This window comes from Zychaea mexicana (genome assembly GCF_025766255.1).
Source record: "Zychaea mexicana strain RSA 1403 chromosome Unknown BDB00scaffold_18, whole genome shotgun sequence".
In the NCBI taxonomy this organism is placed as follows: Eukaryota; Fungi; Mucoromycota; class Mucoromycetes; order Mucorales; family Lichtheimiaceae; genus Zychaea; species Zychaea mexicana.
Window position 1 is genome coordinate 490,389 of NW_026516681.1, and position 23,317 is coordinate 513,705.

General features: G+C 45.6%; 7 protein-coding genes across 7 annotated transcripts; 2 read left to right on the top strand and 5 right to left on the bottom strand.

Annotated features, from left to right (window-relative positions):
• Nucleotides 1–1,412: 1,412 nt before the first annotated feature.
• On the bottom strand, nt 1,413–1,739 carry BDB00DRAFT_759432 (uncharacterized protein; the record flags this gene model as incomplete). The annotated part of the gene is made up of 1 exon (XM_053119122.1): nt 1,413–1,739. A coding segment is annotated over one exon (327 nt), but the record flags the coding sequence as incomplete, so codon positions are not given.
• A 2,570-nt stretch (nt 1,740–4,309) lies between these two features.
• BDB00DRAFT_759638 (PMCA-type calcium-translocating P-type ATPase) lies at nt 4,310–7,826 on the top strand (the record flags this gene model as incomplete). Its single annotated transcript, XM_053119147.1, has 4 exons — nt 4,310–4,625; nt 4,738–4,831; nt 4,934–7,621; nt 7,697–7,826. 4 exons carry the CDS (start codon nt 4,310–4,312, stop codon nt 7,824–7,826), a joined length of 3,228 nt encoding a protein of 1,075 aa, XP_052982155.1.
• A 2,338-nt stretch (nt 7,827–10,164) lies between these two features.
• On the bottom strand, nt 10,165–11,322 carry BDB00DRAFT_759484 (uncharacterized protein; the record flags this gene model as incomplete). The annotated part of the gene is made up of 2 exons (XM_053119125.1): nt 10,165–10,624; nt 10,733–11,322. 2 exons carry the CDS (start codon nt 11,320–11,322, stop codon nt 10,165–10,167), a joined length of 1,050 nt encoding a protein of 349 aa, XP_052982156.1.
• Nucleotides 11,323–11,526: 204 nt separating this feature from the next.
• BDB00DRAFT_197738 (uncharacterized protein) lies at nt 11,527–13,127 on the bottom strand. Its single transcript, XM_053116436.1, has 6 exons — nt 12,810–13,127; nt 12,583–12,708; nt 12,272–12,489; nt 12,062–12,186; nt 11,892–11,992; nt 11,527–11,821 (listed from the first exon to the last, which is right to left on the bottom strand). The coding sequence occupies exons 1-6, from the start codon at nt 12,984–12,986 to the stop codon at nt 11,618–11,620; spliced, it is 951 nt and encodes a 316-aa protein (XP_052982157.1). The 5' UTR covers nt 12,987–13,127; the 3' UTR covers nt 11,527–11,617.
• Nucleotides 13,128–13,229: 102 nt separating this feature from the next.
• On the bottom strand, nt 13,230–16,205 carry BDB00DRAFT_786111 (uncharacterized protein; the record flags this gene model as incomplete). The annotated part of the gene is made up of 8 exons (XM_053120581.1): nt 13,230–13,475; nt 13,569–13,845; nt 13,975–14,039; nt 14,119–14,225; nt 14,736–14,807; nt 14,917–15,737; nt 15,850–15,951; nt 16,051–16,205. The coding sequence occupies 8 exons, from the start codon at nt 16,203–16,205 to the stop codon at nt 13,230–13,232; spliced, it is 1,845 nt and encodes a 614-aa protein (XP_052982158.1).
• Nucleotides 16,206–19,339: 3,134 nt separating this feature from the next.
• BDB00DRAFT_870121 (uncharacterized protein) lies at nt 19,340–19,922 on the top strand (the record flags this gene model as incomplete). The annotated part of the gene is made up of 2 exons (XM_053126669.1): nt 19,340–19,435; nt 19,518–19,922. 2 exons carry the CDS (start codon nt 19,340–19,342, stop codon nt 19,920–19,922), a joined length of 501 nt encoding a protein of 166 aa, XP_052982159.1.
• A 1,615-nt stretch (nt 19,923–21,537) lies between these two features.
• On the bottom strand, nt 21,538–22,254 carry BDB00DRAFT_812472 (uncharacterized protein). Its single transcript, XM_053122692.1, has 2 exons — nt 21,898–22,254; nt 21,538–21,771 (listed from the first exon to the last, which is right to left on the bottom strand). Exons 1-2 carry the CDS (start codon nt 22,177–22,179, stop codon nt 21,745–21,747), a joined length of 309 nt encoding a protein of 102 aa, XP_052982160.1. The 5' UTR covers nt 22,180–22,254; the 3' UTR covers nt 21,538–21,744.
• Between the last annotated feature and the right edge of the window lie 1,063 nt (nt 22,255–23,317).

Genomic DNA, 23,317 nt, shown 5'->3' on the forward strand with positions numbered 1-23,317 from the left:
TTGTGGCGTCTGCATTGCTTGTGTCACAAAGCATATATGCAACAGGGAATCCAGCATCATTCACATAGGCAATGACACCATATAGCTCCATACCAGCACGATTTGTCTTAAAAGTGGAGTTGATATGGTACTCTTCCACATGAACACAACCAGCCAAAGGGGCAAAAAAAGGAGTGACGAAACCCACAGCAACAATACCATCAGCAGTGTCAGAATAAATCTATTTTTTATTCATACAATAAGGCAAAAACACTACCTTTTTCTAGATAATCTACTAAAGCAAAAACAGGGTCTACAGAAGGCGAGTTCGTTTTCTGTATTAACCTACTTACCTCCGTATATCCTTGAATCATATACTGCTGTACCAAGAGCCAGGAGGAAACAAACTGGTCATCGTGTAGCATATACCACGTACGGAACGTCTCGCCCCACGTAATACATCTGTGCCGCCGTCGCCGCATGATAGCCCCATTCATCGATGATATCATTATGTATATCTGGCGCTGAACGAGTCATTGCATGTGCTGCAATAAATTCACGCACCTCATGTGATACACCTTCTGGGCATGGAGCTGGAGCGGCTGCATGTTGCGATGGATGGCGAACGGTAAGCTCGATCGTTCCTAGATCCCGATCGGTCACCATCCGTAGAGTGACACGCCGGCGCTCACGAACAGGTATCTAACATATAAAATTAATCCGTTCTCAACGAAACTGTACGCAAACACTTTGCCCATCTGTTCATTTTTATTGATGCCTTTCTTGAACGGTTGATTAGCTTACTTAATTCTGTATAGCTACAGATTAAACGCATCTTGCGGTAAATGAAATAGCTTCACGAAGTGCCGGATCGCCAGTGTTCATCACATAATATCTGTAGTTGTCACAGAGCTGCACTGCTTCCAAAATACGTGTAATGATACGCTGATCTGACCATGTGCGCATTTCATCCTCGTAAATGATATAGTCCGAAAAAGAGAAGACCTCAGTAGTGACATCACCAGTGGAATTACGGACAGCAAAAGGGTAAAAGTTGCCCAACTTGTCAATGAAGATCATTGAGTCGAGTGAAACTGGCATTCTCAGTGTCTGTCTGTCACGACAGACAATACACGTCCTGCACGGTCTTGTTCTACCGGCAAAAAGGGCAAACGGTTTCGTTTTTCTGCAATCCATGCAGTAACGATCGGGATCACCAAGCAATTCCACAGCTTCGGTATGGGACCAGCAGCATTGGTAGAGTTAGTTAAAGACATGGCAAGAATACAGGCGCGATGCAAAAAGGGGGGAGAAGAAAGGAAGAGGGGACCCTTGTAAACGAGCAAGCACCAAAAAATAAAAACGATGACGGCCCATTATTTATCCGAGCTCTCGACTTTGATGTGATATCAGAAAGGGAGTTGACAAGCGCACTATGAAATAGTATGTATCCTACGAAGCGCTAATGTAATGCGGGCTGCTACACCGTCGGGCCAAAAGGTTGATCCTTGAAACACTTGATGCCAATGGGAGTTCCATATGTGGAGTATGGTAGTGGCGATGATACATATGAAGGACAGTTTGAACTCTGGCTTGACCGTGAGCGGGGAGGTGTTGAGAGACCTAATGTGATCAAACGTCAAAGACCCATGGTCGACAAGGAAGCGCACGCTGATGGTCGACCACACTTGTGCTTTCACGGGACAGGACCAGAAAAAATGCTGCTCATCCTCGACCGCAGGACATAAACGGCAGGCTGGCGAGTCGAAACTTTGATGTTGCGTTTTTTATTTCGGATAAAGTATTATCCGACATTTGTCTGCGTAAAATCTCGTAAATGCCTATAACAGTGTTGTCGACAGTCGACAGCGATCGCTCGTATCGGATATCGACCGGAAGACTCGGTCAGACAGGTACAGTCTGAGCATTCCGCATCCACCAGTGCTCAGTTACCAGGCTACTTCGGCAATCAGCCCTTGACACCTATGGCCAGTGGGAAGACCAGGATTGGATCGAGAAGCTGCACAACTTGATATTGCTCGTCGCTATTTCTAACAACTTCACGTTTCGATGGATTGAAAACCCTGAGACTATTGCATTGTTTGACCACCTGAATAGTCGCTTGAATGTTTGTCCCATCCATCTACTACTTGAGTCATTGAGCTCTATACACTAACCTGGTATATGCATATGCGGTTGATCAAAAACAGCATTCCAAGCCGCAAAGCCCTTGTGGGACGCATTCTGGATAGAGTTGCTGACATGGCCAACGGCAACATCGCGAAGAAGGCCAAGGAAACGAGCGGTGTGACATTAACTTATGATGGCTGGCGTAATGTTTCCAAGGAATCAATCCTCGGTATCGTCCTCAGCTAGGACAAGGGCGAGAGCATCGTATGGGATGCCAAGGACATTTCTTGTGATGTCGCTACCACGGAGGAGGTCAAGAGAAAGCTGGAACACATTATCCACAATCCTGACAAGAAGCTTTAGCTGCTACAATCGAGGTCACCGCTGTAGTGACTAATTCCGCTAGTGCTTACACGGCCGCCGGCAAAGCCTTGCGTCTGGAGTATCCCAACATTGTCTGGTTGCCATGCTTTGCCCACCAGCTGAACCTTTGCATTGCTGATCTCCTAAAGTTGTTCCCAGACCTCAAGGCATGCATCACGGAGTCCATAAAAGTCATTGAGGCGTTCAACCGATCGACTATCCTTGCAAGCGCGTTGCGAGATACGCAGCTCAACCAGTACAGCAAGACCAAGAGTTTACGCCAGCCCGCCGCCACATGATGGACCAGCTACTATGATAGCCTCCAACGCACTGTGGGCAGTAAAGACGCCATCAAGATATGCTCATGCCTTCAAACACCACAATTTTATTATATCACTGATCCATGCATTATCTACATATAGGTCGTTGCGATCGCATCCCCACAAACACCCAGCGATGTTAGAAACATTGTCAATTCCACCAGCTATGGAATACCTGCACTGCACTGATTAAGATGATGGCATCTTTTGCTAAGACGCTCGATATTTTGCAATCAAATCATGCATGGCTGTTCGATGTTGTGCGCGTCTTTGCTCAAGATATCGCCCCCATGTTCATCACCCGCAAGCCACGCTTTGTCCTCGACTTACCATGTGCCCAACTCAATCACTTGTCGGTCGACTGGAGAAACGTTGGTACTCCTGGGAACAGCCACTGTTGCTAGTGGCTGCATTCCTGCATCCCGGCATAAAGGATCGCCTTGTCACCAACACCCCCGGCCAATACCATCCTGAGGAGTCGCCAATCCACTTGAGCCCGTTCGTGTATGGCGCCTTCATCCGCAAATACTACACTATGTGGACCGGCGAGGACTGCAGCATGCTGCCTGTGCAAGTAGCCGCTTATGCTGCCGGAGAGGGGGTTTTTTTCACCCGACGCAGGTCGAACCGTTCCTGAAGGTAGAGGACAAGGACGGGGCGCTCAGGCCGTACTGGAAGAGCGTATTGGGCGACGGATAGTGTAAGCAGCTGGCATTCGTGGCGTTGCGCGCTCACGAAATTGTCGTTAACTCGGCATCTTGCGAGCGTCTATTCACCGACATGGGGTACATACACACGAATCCACGGAATCGGTTGGGCTGGCCGAAAGTGCTGCGAATGGCGCAGATCAGGGCAGATCTCAAGAACCAGCGAGGAAAAATCAAGGAGCGGGCAACCCCGCGTGAATACCCGATTGAAGAAGATGAGCTGGCAACAGCAGCCACCAAGGAGGACTTGCTCGCAATGGTCAACAGCAGCGAGGAGTCGACGGAGATCTTGCACGATGAGTGGATGGCACTCGCAAACGAGTGGATCGACATGCTGAATGATGAGCACAATGAGGCGGGCCAGGAGAGCCTGGAAGATATGCTGGACGAGTCAGACCCCACTCCCTACCAAAGATAGGCGCTACAAATGGACTCTCGAGTCTTTGCTTTCTCTCTCTCTTGCTCTCCCTTAAGCATTTCCAAATAAAGAAGGTTTATTCACGCTGGAGCCGTGAATTATTAGCTCTCCGAATATTCACGGTGAATAACCCAGCACTGGAAAAAACCAATATTAAAGGCCACATAATTCAACAGAATATTCCAAAGGAAAACGCTGAGTCCCACTGCACAGAATTGGCTCGTGGGTTCCAGCAGGGAAATATAAGTCGGGCTTTGTACCGCGAAATTACACGCATAAAGCAAACAAGCCTTCCTCCCTCCCCCAACAACAACAAAAATAATAATCACCTTCCTTTCTTTTCTTTCTTTCTTCTTCTATTCACTTTTCCACGTCTTGAAGGAACAAAAAGGATGCCTCGAGACGAACGGAGGCCTTTGATCAACGAAGATCACCAGGGCTCCTTTGGGGTATCTGCTGATGAACTCACACACCTTGTCGATCCTAAAAATCCAGACTTGCTTAAACGTCTTGGCGGCACCGAGCAGCTGGCTCGAAAGCTACGTGTTGACCTGCGCGTGGGTCTCTCTGCTGACGAAGGTGTCGAGCGATCAAGTGACGAGCCGTTCAACGAACGTCAAGCTGTCTTTGGCCGAAATATTTTGCCTGAAGCACAAAGCAAAACCTTTTCGGAATTACTGTGGGCTGCTTACAATGACAAGACTTTGAGTATGTTTTAGATTGTTGCCAAAGTTTGACGGGACAGTCATTTTTCACAAACAAAACATAATGAGCTAAACTTTCACTCCTAAATGACCCGACGTCAACTATTGAACTTTAGTCATGCTGACCATTGCGTCATTCGTGTCCCTTGCCGTTGGCATTTACGAAGATTACAGCCCACGCCACGATCCGGACGAACCCAGAGTTGGTTGGTAAGTTTCGTGGCTAATATAGGTGACACAGGGTGATAAACGAAAATGGAGAAAGAGTGGCGCGGTGGGTATTTCTCCGACTTGTGTACTAAAATAAATTAGGGTGGAAGGCACGGCGATTCTCGTGGCTGTATTAGCAGTCGTGTTCACCAACGCCATCAACGACTACCAGAAGGAAGCTCAGTTCAAGAAACTCAATGCCAAGAAAGAAGACCGTGAAGTCAAGGTCTTGCGGGGTGGCAAACAACAGCAAATTAGCGTCTATGATTTAAATGTCGGCGATGTTCTCGAACTAGAGCCGGGTGATATTGTTCCCGTCGATGGCATCTTCCTCCAAGGTCACAACATGGCGTGCGACGAGTCCTCGGCTACGGGCGAAACTGATACCATGAAAAAGCAAGCCGAAGGCAATGGTGTTGACTGCTTCATCCTGTCCGGATCCAAGGTTTTGGAAGGCGTGGGTCGTGCGCTTGTGATTGCTGTTGGTGAGCATTCGTTTTATGGCAAGACCATGATGTCCATGCGTGGCGACGAAGCAGAAGGCACTCCCCTCCAAGTCAAGCTTGATGTGTTGGCCGAACAAATCGCAAAACTCGGCTTTGCTGCTGCCTTGGCCATGCTTTTGACATTGGTCATTAAATACTTTGTTACTGCCTCGCTCCAGGAAGAATACCCTCCCGGTGGCGAAATCGCTGCTGCCATGATCAGTATCGTCATCCAAGCTATCACCATCATCGTCGTTGCTGTGCCTGAAGGTTTGCCCATGGCCGTTACTATGGCACTTGCCTTTGCCACAACGCAAATGCTCAAGGATAACAACTTGGTCCGCGTCTTGGCTGCATGTGAAACCATGGGAAATGCCACGGCCATTTGCTCTGACAAGACTGGCACGCTAACCCAAAACAAAATGACTGTCGTACGCGGTACTTTGGCCGACGAGTCCTTTGAGACTGTTGAGAAGATCAAGGACTGGGGCAAGAAGGTCCATTCCGAGTCTGTTCAAAACTTGGTGTTTGAAAACATTGCAGTCAACTCCACAGCGTTCGAAGGAAAGGACGAAAATGGCAACGTCGACTTTGTTGGCTCCAAGACCGAATGTGCTCTGCTCGGCTTTTCCAAGGGGCTCGGCAGCCGCTACGAGGATATCCGCCACGACAGCAAGGTTACCAAGGTGTTCCCCTTCTCATCCAAGCGCAAGTCCATGATGACTGTCATTGAGGTGCTAGAAAACACTGCTTCGACCAAGTCCCAGGCCGACTACCGTATCCACGTCAAGGGTGCATCCGAGATTGTCCTGGGCGCCTGTACTCGCTATTTGGATGCCCAAGGTAACACCAAGAAGCTTGACAAGGATGTCCTCACCCGCTGGAACAACATCATTACGGAGTACGCCAACAATGCTTTGCGCACAATTGCTTTGGCCTATCGCGATATCAAGACCGACCAGTTCGAAAACGCATCTGACGACGACGAACCTCCACTTGAAGAACTGACCTTGATCGGCATTGTGGGAATTATGGATCCTTTGCGACCTGGTGTTGTGGAATCTGTTGCCAAGTTCCGCGAGGCTGGTGTGTTTGTCCGCATGATTACTGGTGACAATTTGAACACAGCCAAGGCCATTGCTCGTAACGCAGGCATTCTTACCAAGGGCGGTGAAGCATTGACTGGACCTGAGTTGCGCGCTATGTCGGTGGAAGAGCAGCGCAAGGTGATTCCCCGCTTGCAAGTGCTGGCCCGCTCCTCGCCTACTGACAAGACGATTGTTGTAACACGCCTTCAAGAACAGGAACAGGTGGTTGGCATGACTGGCGACGGTACAAACGACGGACCTGCACTCAAGTTGGCCGATGTTGGTTTTAGTATGGGTATTGCTGGCACCGAGGTCGCCAAGGAAGCATCTGATATCATTCTCATGGATGACAACTTTAACTCGATCATGAAGGCTTTGCTGTGGGGCCGTGCTGTCAACGACGGTGTGCGCAAGTTCTTGACCTTCCAGCTGACCGTCAACATTGCCGCTGTTGCCTTGTCGTTCATCAGTGCCGTCGGATCCGAAAATTCTGAAAGTGTGTTGAGTGCTGTCCAACTGCTGTGGGTCAACTTGATTATGGATACACTCGCTGCATTGGCCCTGGCCACCGAACCACCTACTGACGACTTACTCCAGCGCAAGCCCATTTCAAAATACGCTCATTTGATCAACTTTAAAATGGGTAAAATGATCCTCGGCCAGGCCATCTTCCAGATCATCATCAACTTGTGTGTTATCTATCTTGGCAAGCCCATCTTCCATCTTGGTGACAGCACTCACGACCAAGCAGTATTGCGCACCATTGTTTTTAACATCTTTGTTTTCTTGCAAGTCTTTAACGAGATCAACTGCCGCCGCATTGACGGTTCCATCAACGTATTCAAGGATATCTTCAATAATTGGATCTTTATTGCTGTACAAGTCGCCGTCGTCCTCGGCCAGTATTTGATCGTCACTTTTGGCGGCATCGCATTCAAGACGACCCCTCTGACACCCATGCAATGGCTCGTGACCGTCTTGATTGGTGCTCTTTCGATTCCTGTCGGTACTATCATTCGCCTGTTGCCTGATTGTGGATTTGAACGCCGGTTCCGTGAAGAAGCCCGTCAGCTCGCAACCTACTCGCGTATGCATTGGGAGGGTGCTATTGGTGAAGTTCGCAATGGTTTGCGTGTTTACTCTATGCTTCGTCGTTCGCGTCACCCGCGCAGCCGCCATAGTCGTTCGGATTCGCTTAACAGCGTTCGATCTAGCTTGTTGGGCACCTCCCCTCCTCGCTATGGCGCCGTACGCTCTGACACTTCCCCTCCTCCTACCAGCAACAACGGCAGCAACAGCCCCGGATCAGCCACAAACAACCGATTCGCTTCGTTGGTCGCTTACGCCCAAGATTTTAACCGGGCAGCCGAGTCAGCTTCTGAACGACAGCAGAACAAAGCCTCAAAGAACCATCGTTCATAATAGAACAGTTTTTCCTTTCCATTTTTCCTTTCCATTTTTCCTCCTTTTCTTCATCAATTTTTTGTAACATATTAACATGTTGAAACACACTCTCACTCATACAATCATCTGACAAAATAATAAAGAATTCCTGTTTTATAAAAACATCATTCTAAAAATTTGGCTGCATAATGATTTTTGACATCCAGCGAGGGATTATAAAGAACCGCGCATATGATCTCTTTCACTTGCTTTCACTCCTTTGCTTTTCGCGTTTTGATCAGGTACGTCTTCCTTTTTATGCATCAAATTTTGAAGAAACTCCATTCAAACTCTTTTTTTTTGTGTTTCTATAGCAACAGTTGCCATAATTATGGTGCTGTATTCTACCTTCGGGTGGAAAAACGTCATTGTTGTCGTTATGGTAAGTAAACGATTCAAAAGTAAAGTAATCGCGTTTATTTTTATTAAATTTAGACCCTCTTCGTGCTCCCATCTAAAGATCTTTGAGCAGCTTCTTTCTTTCTCTCTGTGTATATGCACATTTACCGCATTCGTTGCTGTTGGCAGTGAACGTTATCAAAGTATTGTAAGTACTGGTTAATGTTGAAGACGATTCACGTTGTGAGTTGCAACTTGTTTATTCTTAACGTTTGGATCCTTTCTTTTCAAAACTAGGTCTTTCAGAAATCCGACACACCAGCTGTAGCTGCATGCTAGTTCAATGGCAGGGAAACGGCTTTGATAGTGACATGACAGTTTTAGTGGCGTTAGATTAGTCTGGCCAACTTATTGAACCCTCAAACTTGTGCAGCCATTTCCTCCGCTTAAGTACCAACAACCTGTGATAATCGCCGCCATTGTCATTGTCACTGTAAGTGAGCTTGCTGAATAAAGCGCTGGGAAGCTGGGCCGCCATGTGTGTAAGCCCCGTCTTACTTTTCAAGAGTGGCTCCCCTGGCTGGTTTTTCTTTCAGAAAAATCACCTAGCACAAGACAGCACAGCCGCTATTATCGATGTCTGTAAGTATAGTAGAAGCTAGTGAACTTTGCTGAGTAAAGCGCTAGGAAGCTGGGCCGCCGTGTGTGTAAGCCCCATGTTACTTTTCAAGAGTGGCTTCCCTGGCTGGTTTTTCTTTTCAGGAAAGTCAGCTAGCATTGTACAGCATATTCGCTATTATATTTGTATCTTTGTAAATAGCGATAGGAGTGGTTGGTGGTAAGGGTAGAAGAAGTAGGATAGTGGTTATTAGATCTTTTTTTGTATAGTTTCCCTTTTTTCTTAAATAGTTACGACTAGCAGCAGAAGGACAGGAAGGAAACGGATTTACGGTTGGTTGTTGTCGGGACCGATGATCCACACCAGCCTTGACGGTGTTATGTGCTAGGTGTGGGGAGGGGCGGGAGCCGAAGCAACGTTTGACTTCCACGTAGTGGCTCCTGGTAACATCAGTATGGCTTGCTTTGCTGGTGGCTAAAAGCGTTGCAACTTTGCTTTTTTAAAAAAATACAACTTCTCCCAATTTGTGATTTATATTTTGTATGTACTACATTCGCAATAGTCATAACATGGAGTGTATGGCATGCCATATGCTTATGTGTATAGAACGGTTGGACCGATTGTCCGTTTTTGTTAAAGCGAATATATATTTAATTTGATGACTCAGCTCACTATGTACTGTATTCGTAGGTAGATATTGTGGAGTGCATACTAACTGGTTGAGTATATTACATTGACAGATGCTATGTTTACAATGCATCTCAACTCGAATCTTTCATATTAGTACGTAAGCGATATCACGCTTAGGATTACACCTACAGTATCAGGCAATTGAGAGCGGAAATAATATGTAAGCTTGTCATGGTATATAGGAACGATATCATCTTAATATGTTATATCCAAGAAATCCAACATCCTGTCAATGAAAAAGGTTAGGAGGCAGAAAATATGTATGTATGATCACATAGATGTGTAAGGTTTCCTGCATGAACTCCTCACGGGGCCCCTTGTTTGTTTGCTGTAATGCATATAGAAGCTTATTTTCTGTCTAACTTTAAATCATACAGTATCAGGCTACATTGTACTTGATGCGACGGTCAGAGGCATCTACTTCTTTTGTCATCCATGGTTTGTTCTGCTGCATCGACTAGCTGAGCCATTGGCGTGCCTTTTCAATCTCAATTGTTTATTAAGTATTAGTATGAAATTATATATATACAGAGAAAGTGATGTGATTAAGAGGAAGGAATTGGAGTGACATTAATTTATACAGCAAAGGGCGAAAAAGGACTGGAAGAAGCAGAAGAATGGTCTGTTCTTCTTATAAGTACAAGTAACCTGTGATGGTGTGAGGGTTTACTACTCCACGGATAATTGTTGCTCATAGCGCGGCGTATACTCGGGCAAATCTAAATCCACAGTGACAGCATCATCACCTCCGATTCCGGGCCTAGCTCTCGGCTGGTGTTGCTGTTGTTGTTCTTCTTCTTCTTCTTCTTGTGACACATTGGTTCCTGTGGGCGGACAATCAGTGATAATGACAGGAAACTCCAAGGAAAACGGTTTGGCATTGCTACCAGGAGTGAAATGAATTGTGAGTCGACATTTGTGAGAGATTTCCAAGAATGGGTTGAATGTGTGCATGCGAACAGGCTGTGTGCTTTTGCAAGTCGACAACTGTTGGTGTTGCGTTAAGTGCAGTGGGGTGCGAATAAAATGTGTTTCTGAGCTTGTCGAAAACGAGGGCGGGTGGTATGTGGTACTTGGAAATCGGATGACTTTGGGTGGGAGGTTGTGCACACCAGATTTAATGGAGAACCTACAAGCATCCAATATGTGAAACGACGACGTTTGCTTAGCAGAGAGACGAGAGACGCTTTTCCCAGCCCTTCCTTCCTTCCTTCCTTCCTTCCTTCCTTCTTCTTACCTGTATGTCTCCAACTCTTCTAACGCCAACTCTACACGGTCCACCTCCACTCGCTCCTTTTCAACGCTCCATCGCAGTGCTACAACCAACTCGCCTACTTCGGCCGACGCGGCTTTGGGCACCTCAGCTGACCATTCGAACCATTCGCGCACCCCATGATACTCGACACTCGGTATCAACGCAGACAGATTAGGCAAGTAATGGCGCCTGACGTTGACCGTCCGTTGGATCCTGTATTTTTTAAAGAAAGAACCGGCGGAGAAATTCGCCACGAGGGTGTATTCGACAAACGCATGGTTGGCCTTGATGGATGGCGGCAGATGGGTGGGCATATGCAGACCAAAATCAATGATAGGGGCACCTGTGAAGATCAGCTCTTTCTCGACTTCACAAATCGTAACGGTTGTTTGCAGTATAGTCGTGCCTGTCATGTCTGCAGGACCAGTGATGGCATCGCGAGGTAAGGCAGACATCGGTGCCTGGATTTTTAATCCAGCCTTGCCCGTGAGCTGCAGGGTGATTCGGTTCCATTTGATTTTGCGATCGTGGAAGACAACATTGCCCATGAGGCGTGTGCGGACGTGCGCCATTGGATTGTCTCGGGTGGCAGGACCAATAAAGTGAACCGGTGCGTCATCCACCACCAGGTCGACTGGAGGAAGGTTTTTCGTTGTGCTGGAGGCGGATGCTGTGAGTCGCTTCATTCTAGGTGTGTGTGTGAGTGTGTGTGTGTGAGAAGGAAGAAAGCGAGGGAGAGAAGAGAGAGAGAGAGAGAAAGGAAGGCTTTGTGACGGTCGAGGTGGATCAAGGCAAAGGTGGGAAAGTTTTTGTTTATTTTATCATATCTTTTATTTTATCTTATCGCGATGCCACCAACCAATCGCCTTAAGTCTCCGCTGCTGCTGCTGCTGCTGCTGCTTTTTCATAAGGGAAAAGGCTCCCAAACATAAAGTGCTGCACCACAGGCACCTTCTTGAGCACTTCGGCAACGTACATTTTCGTCATCCCCGAATTCACTTTGCTCCATGAATGCACCGCTGAGATATCATGCAGCATAGGCGAATGCTCGTGGAATGGCCCGCGCTTGACCTGTTTTGCCACCACCACAAAAGATTACTTTTATTGCCACAAACAACCCCTCCTTCTCGGCTTTCTTTACCTCATGGATGTACTGAATGCATCGGAAATACATGTATTCGTCCGCCATGGCATCCACAGTGTCTCTGCTAGTGACCGACCGGGGCTTCAACCGTGGATGATCTAAGTCATATCCCTTTTTCAGTCGTGGAAAAAGTGAGACTATCACTCCATTCCCTCTCTCTCTCTTACCTATGAGCTGAGCACTGCCCCAAACATATGGAAGAAACTGATGGTCGTCCAGTCCCCACACACCATGGCTTCCTGCCGGCTCCAACGTATATGTTCGCTGCACCTTGCGCGCCAACTCCAGATACCTAAGGAACCTCTGCTTAGTTTCTCTTTTTCGTTCTTATATGTTGGCATCCACCCTCACTCGCCAGGTGCTGTTGCTCTATTTACCTGACAAATATCCTTAAAACAATTGCCTGATAGTCATCCGCAGTAAACCCACCGAGCAAGGCGATGCCGCCCAGCCATGCAAAGAAACTCAACTCGTGCCCTGAGCCATAATCTATCCGCGTGCTGTTGCCAAATCCACCAGTCAGGTACACAGCCAATTCAGGGATCGCCGGATGCAAACGTTCGGGGAGTGCTTTGCGCATCAGATTATCGGATTCCTATATCGTATGTTGTCAGTAGTCTTCTTCTTCTTCCAGTACCAACATCGTCCCAACCAATACAACCGATGGCCCTTATTCTTTTTTTTTTACCTTCTCTACTTTATCTGCCCACTGTCGAAACGCCTTGTTTCCAAATCGCTGCGGGTTATCAAGGGGTGGAAATTCTGCAAGCCAGTCATCCATTTCGTCCAACATGTCAAGAACTCTCTGCGTTTGCTACACTCAAAATGTATATTTTAGTTTCTTGGCGTCAACTTGAATTGGTACTTCTAACCCTTAGTAATGTGACAAGTAAAGTGCCAAGTTCCTTCTTTTACCTCAGAGATGTGACATGGATCTGAAATCTTTTTTTTCGTGACGCTGGAGTTCAGTAAGCCAACAAATGTCATCAGTCGCTCGAAAGCTTTACTGTGCGTAAATACATCAATATCGGGTTGCTTGTAAATGCATTTCTGGGGAATGGTTGGTGTGTATGTTGATAGGACTGATTCCATTATGCGTGTGGCAAGAAATAGAAAGAAACGCGGCAAATCCTATGTGTAGTAATGCCCGCCACATCTTATTTCTTTGCATGAAAAAATTTGGCATAGACGTACTTGAGTTCTTACATGAAGAGAACTTTAAATAACAAGTACCAAATGGAATCTTTTTTGTTTGTTTGGATTAATTAGAGAAAAACCAGAAAAACGGACAGACGCAGAAAGAGAGAGAAAGAGAATAACAATATAATAATGAAACTATTCATCATCGTCTTCATCCGCAGTGCTTAGCCATTCGATGAACTTGGTGCTCTTGATCTTCAGGTCGCTACCATCCGGTAGTACATCGTACCAGATAAGGAAGGCCTCTTCATCCACAAGATCGCAATCATACCATGTCGAGAATGCCATGACGGTCTTTGATAACAAAGCAGGGCTACGGTTCGTCACAAATTTCTCCCAGGCCTTCAGCAACGTGCGTTGGTCCGTCATTGTTTTCACAAACTGTTTACAAATATTTGTCATCAGCAAATATATACATAAAAAACCAAACACACATAAAGCGCTAAAGAGTCATCACAATGAACAGTGACTTACCGTTTTGAAAAGCGAGATACGTGTCTTGAGTGTTGCACCGACAGCTGCAGGACTATCTTCAAGCAAACTAGCCAAAAGGATATATAACAATTGGCGCTTCGACAAGTCGTTGCGCATCTCCAGCTTGGTCACTTCCTTTACGTCATCTGTAAGCTTGCCGTTGCTGGTTGCCTGACTAGCGCTGTGCTCGGCAAAGAACCTTTTCAAGTCACCAATAATGGCTTCCTCCTGAGCTGCTTTGGCAGGTGTTGGCGAAGGTGTTTTGGCAGGAGGCGACCTATAGCAAAAAAGGCACGATGTCGATGCCATGTGTAAATTATTTTCTCCAGTTTACCAAGAATATCCGGTATCCCAGAAGCACCTTCACATATCCTTCCTTAGCGCAGCAACCCAAGAGATACTTTACATTTCAAGCTTTGCTTGTTCTTCCTTTGACAAGTGGACCACCTTCATCCAGGATTTGTTGGTTGGCTTTGAGGAAAATGTATATGAGTTTCCAATCAAAAGATGCCTCGTATGCGATATAATCTGATCAGGGGAGAAACCTTACGCTAATTCTACCGTTCATGACTTCTTGCAACGGCGAGTTGTTGGAATTACGTTCTTCTGTGACCCCAAGCTTTTCAATGCTCTTATTGGTCGTAGTAGAATTTGTAACTGTAGTAATACTAGTAGTTGTAGTAGTGTTGTTGCTGTTGGACCGGCCATTGTGTTTCACAGCAATCGGTTTGGGTATATCTTCGACCATATCCCTCCTTGACACGTCCGTGTGCTTCGGGTTGCCATTAATATGATATTTTAGGTTTTCATCGACAACCTTGTTACCATTGTTGAGATGGTGATGGTGATTGGTGCTGGTAGTGTTGTTACGATTGTTATTATTTAGTGTGTTGCTGTTATTATTGTGAGTTCGAGTTCGCCACGAGCCATCCGCCACCGATCTTTCTTCTCCGTGCTGATGATATTGTTGCTGTTGTTGCTGCTGCTGCTGCTGCCTGGAATAGCGCTGCTGCTGATGTTGTTGTTGTTGTTGTTGTTGTTGTTGTTGATATTGCTGTTGCTCCACAGGCGGTGAAGCGACACGATGTTGCTGCTGCAACTGATTGTTTTGGTTATGGTGGTGCTGTGGTTCTTGTTCTTGTTCCTCTTCAGTCCGTCTGCCATTACCATTCTCGCTATTGCTATTGTTATTGTTATTATTGAACACGGGTCTTTCCTTCAACTCTTGTGAACCGTGCGCTAACATGAGAAAGTTTTGCAGATATTTCCTGTTAGCTTTCTCCAACCATCTTTACCATCCCTTTTCTGTTCCTGTAACACTTCCCAACAGCAAGGAGAAATCACTCACCAAAGTGGCATTTTGGCCCATACTGGCAAAAGTTGTCCTTCATAAACCGGTCGCACAATTTGGTCTTGTACAAAGGGTTGCTCTCGGCATTTGAGGATGATGATGCTGCTGGTTTGGTTGAGCCAACAGAAGCAGCGGTCGTACCAGCAGACGCAGACGCATTACCAGGCGATGGCGATAAAGATGAAACGTTCTGGCTATTGCCATTGCTGCTGATGCCACCGTTATGATGCTGTTGCTGTTCCTCCTCTGGGGCACGCTCTCGCAATTCAGCAATACCATGGGCAAAGGTGCACTTGGATCCGTACGAGCACGTCCCTTCCTTTTCAAAACGCTCACAAAGTCGCGTCTTGTACAACGGGTTCATGGCTGCAGCAGATTCGTTCTGCTGGTTTTGACGTCGCTGCTGTTGCTGTTGATGATGTTGTGAAGAGGGAGACGACTGTTGTTGCGAATGATGGTGATTTTGATGGTGCGTCACCATACCATTCACTTGAGGAGAGGACCCGTTACGCATCGCTGCAGGCCCGTGCTGCTGCTGCTGCTGCTGACGGTGGTGGCTATGATGATGATTTCGCTGACGATGATCCATCGAGTCCCCAGCATTGTTCTCCCTATTGCGACGATTATGCTGACGCGCCTTCAACTTGTTTTCGATGAACTGTTGGGCGTACTTGAAGACATCCTCCATGCTCTTGAAAATTACTTTTTCGGTGGCAACAGTTTGGTTACACCATTGAAAATGCACGCCGTCTGCATTAGGGAGCAAACGAGCATGGTTGTCCAGTATCTGAGCCAAACGATAAACGACTTTCTTGGGACTAACGACAAAGACATGTACGTTGCATATCAACAACCCTGATCTAATTTCCCCACTTTCCACATCAAGTAGTCTCCCAAAAAGAAACTTATCATCAACCCTCAAATGCTTACCGAGTACCAGAAAGGTATTTGAGTTCAATTTTAAAACCTTCTTCCACGCGAAGATCCTTGGGGCTCAAGCCAGTTGCTTCAAACGTTTCACGCAAAGCACATCTAATGTGGATTGGAAACAGTTTTGACATTAGCTAAATTTATCTTCCTTTGTGCTTCTATGCCCTTGTCATTCTAAGTGATATATATAAAAAAGCTTACTTGACTTCGTCTTCTTGACCAATCACTTGCCCTTTGGGACAGAACCAGTGTTTTTTGTTTGTAAACGAGTCGTTTAATAATAGATATTCAACGTTTCTCTGCAACCGATAAATTAATAATCCAGCGTATAGATTGTTCTGGGAAGACTTGTCCATGTGGCGAAGGGGTGGAGAGAAAGGCAGGCGAATATAAATAAATCAAGGATTTAAAATGAGAATTAAAAGCAACGGCAATCAATCAGGGCAAGTGGCAGACGGCTTTGTGAAGAGCAAAAACAGGAGGCAAAGAAGAAGAAGCAAAGACGCGGGATGTGTGCGGATAGGCAAGTTCGAACGATTTGCAATTGAGCTTGATCGTGTGCGTGTTCTGTTGTTGCTATTGTTGTGGCGGTAAAAAGGTGTGTGTTTCTTTGTTTCGGTCTTTTGCAGAGGGAAAGAAGAGACCTGTGTGGTAAAGTCGAGTAGGTTCCTTTCGGATTCGTGTTCGGCAAAGTCTTTTCCCGGGAACCCTCCTTGCCCGGGCACACTACTACCTGGAAATCCAGAGGGTCAGCTGTTTTTGTTTTCAGGAGCAGAGTCCTTGCTGACATGGGACCTGGTCCACTTGTCGCAAAGGGAGCGTTTAATCAATAATACTTTGTTTGGTGTGGATCATGTTGGCCATGTGGTCAGCAGAAAAAATCACATAGCGATCAAATGGTAGAAAATAACTGTATTCTTTATTTATAAGCAATACTAACATGATAATACATCATCTGCTCTTTATATTGGTTCGAGCTCTAAATCTCGAGTAGCCAAAGTGAGAACTCAAGCTTGTGTGCTTGGGAAAGTTAAACTTTTACAGGACATTCTACCTGTCTCTATATAATAAAGGAACCATCATCACTAGAGGCAACATTTATGTACAGTATGAATACAACTGGAGTTATCAGATGAAGGCACTTTTCCAAAATACTGCCTATATTGCAGCCATGGTGGCAACTTTGCAACTTCATTTCTTTATAAGAGCGTCACATCTAGGAATACCATCCTTTGAATCTTGACTATGTTGTAATCGTGGATGAAACACTTTATGTGAAATGGTTCGAAAAAGCTGTAAGTGATCAAACTGAAGATTATCCCTCCAAGCACTGATTAACACAAGGCGTCTCCGTATGAAGCAACCTACCCTCTTCAATTAACACGTTTGACTGCTTGTCTACCTTTGAGACATACAAATCTAGAGAATAGCATAAACTTAATTACAAAGCTGCTCCCTTGAAGGATGTAAGCATATATTCGGACCTGCCAGCTGCAACAGAATAACATCGAGAAGTGGCATGCTTTTACAATGCATATGTACGGTCAAACCGAACCGCCTATATCAGAGCCGTGTAAGCACAAAGTACTCACCCGTACAGATGTGCTCATGCTTCCAATACACAATAAGTAGGATTGAGAATCTCGACAATACGTTGGCCTCACCAGCAACAAAACTGGGATCGTCATGACAGTGTGAAGAAACAACGCGGAGAAGAGTCAGTAGAAATGCTAAGAGAAAAAGAACAGAGAGATAGAGACCGGCAGCGCCTTTTTATCACGACTTTTATCGAATTGCAAACGTCCAGCTTTACTGGGAGAGTGAATTATAGTGGCTGGTTTCGCAGTTGATTGATTTGTTAGTAGTGGTATGAGAGGCAATATCTCCTATGGTCGGCCACCCACAAGCACTGGTCTTCGACAGCTCAAATTCATACGCGTATTCCTATAGCGTTATGCATGAGCGCATGCGCCGCACCGGAGAAGAAGAGAAAGTGTTGGTCCCTTTATCATACTCCTTTCCCTGACAATTGTCCCTTTTATATATTGTTTTAATCGCACATCACCAAAAATGACGAATAAAGACACTCTTGTATGCCTTCAACATTCGATACAAACCCTTCAGTAATCACGTTTTCTGGGCGCTATGCTTTCTTCGAACGGCGTGAAGGAATATAAACAAGGCATACGTTCGTTATGCAGTAAGGAGCACAAGATCCGGTTTGGGTAAGAGAAATATAAGCCAAAGAATTCATTGCATGGATGTCCTCATATAAACAAGTTTTTACATATCAAACTGCTTACTGTGCTTGGTGTTTGGATTAAATCTCCCGCATTAAAATATATTCTACGTCATCAAGACGTTATAGGATATTGGTACAACAAGCTTGAGGTCAAGCTCGGAAAAAATACTTTTGCAGTCAAAGGACCAGTGTCTATCCTTCACTATACAAAAACATTCAAAAAGTAGTGCTAGTTGTTACTGTATGATACTGCAGTCACGACGCAAGTGCACAGAAGGTATTAAAATAGTGCTACTACTAGTCGTTTAATATCGACTCTTTCTGTATCGTTTTAACACTAAATTACTCGATGTCTTATTTTTGCAGAACACGATACGACCAAGTCAAAACGCACAAAAACGAACAACCAGCAGCAAAATTTGAGGCATACCGTGTTGCTTATGACTTTATTAGCCTCATAACATATTATGATGACAGCCGACACATCCTTTTAAAAACAAAGCACGTAATGACAATTTCTGCAGCATCACTAAACATTATAAAAGATACTCACCTAAAACTGAATGGTATCCGCCGCCCATGGATATCACGAATAATTGTTAGTATTATATCATAGATCGACAAACGCACTGCCTCGTAAAAACCAAACCAGACCAAACCAATGCAAATGGGGAGGAGGTCGCGTAAGTTCAAAAATCTTTTTAAGCGAGCAAAAATAGACGAGTTATAGTATTACTTTGATTATCAAGCCTTAAAGTATTTAAGAGTACACAAAAGCAAATGCTCTTTTTGCACACGTAGATACACTGATATGTATTTTTAATACGTATTGCACAAAATTTTGTAACTTCAGGCATTCGATGCACCCAACCTTGCAGTACCAAAAATTCTACTTGTAAGCCTTACAAAAAAGGACAGGCTGAAGTTTGGTATACCGGATAGTGCATTGGGAACTTGCTACTTACCAATTGGTCAGTGTCGTGTGGTTGCCGTACAAAGGCAGTAAAAGTCGTTTTTGAGCTACACGTTCCCATAAGTTGTGCTACGACCGTCGTAAGGCAATTAGAGTTGTATTGGCACCCTGGCTGATTGTCCGACAGATGTTTATAGGTTATATCGCATGTTCGATGACGCCAGTGGTACGAAAATTCAAGTACAAGTTAAATTGAGGTACTACCTTGTTTCTGCTGTGTTCTCTCTCTCTCTCTCTCTCTTATTCCACACTATCTCGTACACTTTCATCTAAAAATGGTTCACTCAAGCATTATCGGTGGCGTCGTCACCCAGAGCGTAGAGTTCGCAGTGCGAAACACGGCGACAAGAGACCCTTTCGCCAAGTTTACCGTGCTTTGCGACAGTTGTTTTTGTGGCGTTTCAAGTGGTTTGACTCTGTCTCTATTTCTGAGTGACTTACACTGAGTGACAGGTTTCTGCCTCGCGCCCGGACGTGCTCATGTACCTGGTCGAAAACAACGTCGCGGAAGGCCACGCCGTGGTCTGCTACGGCAACTTCCAAATCTCCAAGTACCGCAACAACCGAGGCGTGATGGCCAACTCCTTCCGTCTGGCGGCCACGGTGGTGCACCTCGGCTTGCAGTGGCGCACGATCATCGGCGACATGGACGCGGACGCGCCGGTCGCGCAGGTGACAAGAGAAGACGTGCTGGAGCGCCTCGAGGCGACTGCAGCATTTGCCTCCCGTCCCTCCGACAGCCAAATGGCCGAAATGGAGATCGCAATCGCAAACATCGTCGCAGGATACTTTGCAGAGCGACGCTTGGGCAACTCGCTATCCGTCGCCCAGCAATTGTTCGGGCGACTAGGTCGTTGAACAACACGGACGTGGACGTTGACCAACATCCACAAGGGCTGCAAGAGGAACCCCATCGTACCCCTACAGTGGAGGATTCAGCAGAGCAGGCTCGCTTGCTTGAGCTTGAAGCATGATGCGCCGAGCTCATGGCTGAACATGAAGCAAGAAAGGTGGCTCTAGCAAACGAGCTTGGATTCTCTCTGCGCGAGGTGGAGAAGAGGTGTGCGAACAATCTTGCACCGCTTGTCGTCACCACCAAGGCGATAAGCCCATGGAACCTTTTCGTTTCGATGCGTAAGCAAGAGGAGGATCGGCTCCGTCAAGATGGAGCTACTGAAGGTCACTGTCGTATGAATATTAACACTACTATATTAATTATCATTCTTGTTAATGTCAAACTAACTTTTCAATACAACTCTTCTTATAGAAGAAACGATCCAGCAGCGCAACGTACGCTACGGCGCTGAGTATCAAGCGCGCAGGGATGAACGTCCCATGTTCCAACAATTAGCAACGGAGCATAATCTTGAAGCAGGCTTTGAAGGCTACATAGCGCCAAAAGCTATGACTCAAAAAACCCAGCAGCTTCGGCTAAACTACGCCGAAGAAGCTCATAAAGCTATCAACAGGCAGCTGAGCTATATCCAGAAAGTTACTGGTATTGAAGCTTTTGTCTGTTTTGGATATCCAAAGGTTCTAGGCAATCAAGCCCGCCGTTTGGATACGGGGAGATCGATTGGCACAGGTATACTCTTTATCAATTATTATTTATTTTTTCAAGACTGGTCGCGTTTACTAAAGAGCATACAGAACTGGGAGTGGAATTCTGCGACCTTTGCCAAGCTTTGAATGAAGGTCCCAAGTACGCGGGACTCAGAAAATGTTCGATTTGTTTGTCATGTCACGTTCCAAAAGTACTGGTAAGTCGCAATAAGTGATCGCATTAATAACGTACTTATTATGAGTAAGCAGATTATTTTCAGTACATTTACAATCGTGCAAATGATATTGAGGACGGAAGAGCTCGCCAGGATTGTGGTCCTAACAACAAACGACGACGTAATAAGGTACCTCCTCATTCATTATGAGCGCACATATACAGAAATGCTAATTATAACATCAACTTCACAGGACCCAATGACAGAATGGTGGAATATATCCAAACCGAAGTGAAATCCCTGTATAGTAAGTGTTTCCTGTGCTTCATTTAAATAATAATGATTCCAAGCAATATTATTAGATGCAGTGGCTCCAGAGTTTGGTAAAATCACCACCAGCGTCCCATGGAATGCTCTGCGGAAGGGCGAGGATCGTTATGTCGAACTGGCACTACCACTGCCTGATGGAGTCCACTTCAAAGAACCAACCAAGGAGTTGAAACCAGATGAAAAGCACGCTTTGGAAAAAGCTTTAGAGAGTGGAAGCATTAGATTAGTATCTAAATAATATTAACACTTATTGAACCTTCTATACTACTAGTTGCTGTCCGATATATATGAGACACATTGGAAACGACCCAAAAGGGTTGCTGGTTGATGGATTACTGAACATTGCTCAAAATGGGCTGGAAAGTTGGAATTTGATAAGAAGAAACATTACAGTAGGTATGATATGAGTGCAAAAAAGAAAGGAAGGACTATGGGGTAATTATAGGATATTTCTTACTGCTTTACACAAGCATACTTTGGGGTCGCTTTTAGTATTGATATTAAGGAGTTAACTTCGGGGATTGGCTTGGTCACAAAACTGAGTCATCAGCCAAATTGTTGTTGGGTAATCTGCTTATAGGTGTGGTCTAGTTTCATGAAGTGATTTGCTGTAGGAGGATGCGGCGCTGTTGTTAAAGGCGTTTGGCTGTCCTTTTACGGTAAGATTGGTTCTTGCGGCCAAACTCTTGCGCGACTTTCTTGAACATCGACTTGAACAGATCCCAAGCTGCTGGTGCGGGGAGCGAAGGCAGGTGGAGCTCGGTCGCTGATAAGAAAGCTTCTAGGTCGTCTAAAAACTGTGGATTGTGAAGGAAAGTGGGGTTGAAACGCCAGAGACCAGGTCCTGTAATTTGGAGCCCTGGAGCGATCGAAGCGGCGACTGCTGCGTGACCACGATGGGCGACATATTGGTGTTCTGCTTGGCCGGCGGTTGCTGCAAATGTCGACGAGAAAAGAATGAAGTCAATAGTGGATATGTGGCGATAAGTTGACAATGATGGCTGGAGCGTGGATGAATGGTGAGGATCGTGCCAGTTTGTATGGATCCATTGTAGCCAGGCCTGCATATGCGGAGAGGTTGAGCGTTCCGTGTGGATATTGTGATTAAAGTCACCCAATAGAATACTACGAGGTGATGCAGGGCGGTCAAAACGGAGAAGGTGTGAGAGTTGTTGAAAGAAAGGCGGTCGGGCAGCGCGTTGTGCTGGTGCATATTCTACTACGCGCACGACAAAACTTGACCTCGCGCACGACACTTGTTTTGGTAGTATAGTATTCCGCAGTTGTCGTCGCACGGTCTCTCGCACAGTTTGAAAGACCCTGCGCACGACAGAACTTTGATGGTATATGCCGACTAACTTGAATGTTAACATACCGTGTATCCAAATGGCAAGCAAACAACTTTGTGCCAACATAAGTATTATAATATAGTGAAGCACAAGCGAGACGATTTCTTAGTCAGCACAAAAAGACGTAGCTAAGACTATAGAAAAGTGGGTAGACGGTGCACCAAGTGTTTTCAACATTTTAATATCAGTGACGATGATGGTATTGGCTGTAAAGATATATCCTGTGTTTCGTCTTCTTAAACCTGGCAGATCTACCGTTGTCACGTACTTCTATTCAATTACAATTTTGACAGTCAGTGTGATATTCGATGTATATGTATACAGTATGTATAATGAAAAATGGTAATAAAATATGTCAACCAAATAATTGAATATTAGGAGAGCGAAGAAAAAAACATGTAGTAAGAAACAAGGAATCAGGGAAATAAGTGTTTAAATGATTATGAAGAACAATTGAATCTGGAGACAAGGCACAAGAGCTTGAATACGAGACAAGAAGAACATAAATCGTCGAGTACGTTGAGGTAAACGACTACTGCCAAAAAAAATTGTCGTGCGCGAGATCAATTTTTGCCGTGTGCAGGGTCTTTCAAACTGTGCGAGAGACGGTGCGCACGACAACTCGTGCGCGAGGTCAATTTTTGTCGTGCGCGTAGTGGTTCCCTTAATAAATAGCTGACGATGAATTTTCTGAATTCACGGGAGTTACTTAGAGAACACGGATTCCAAAACATGGAAAATTACCGACATCGCTCGAGAGCTTCTTACTAGATAGCTGTCGATACCTAATATGACAAGACAAAGTGGACAGCATCACGCAAACATTTACCTGCTACTGCGATCAGGGGAATGACGC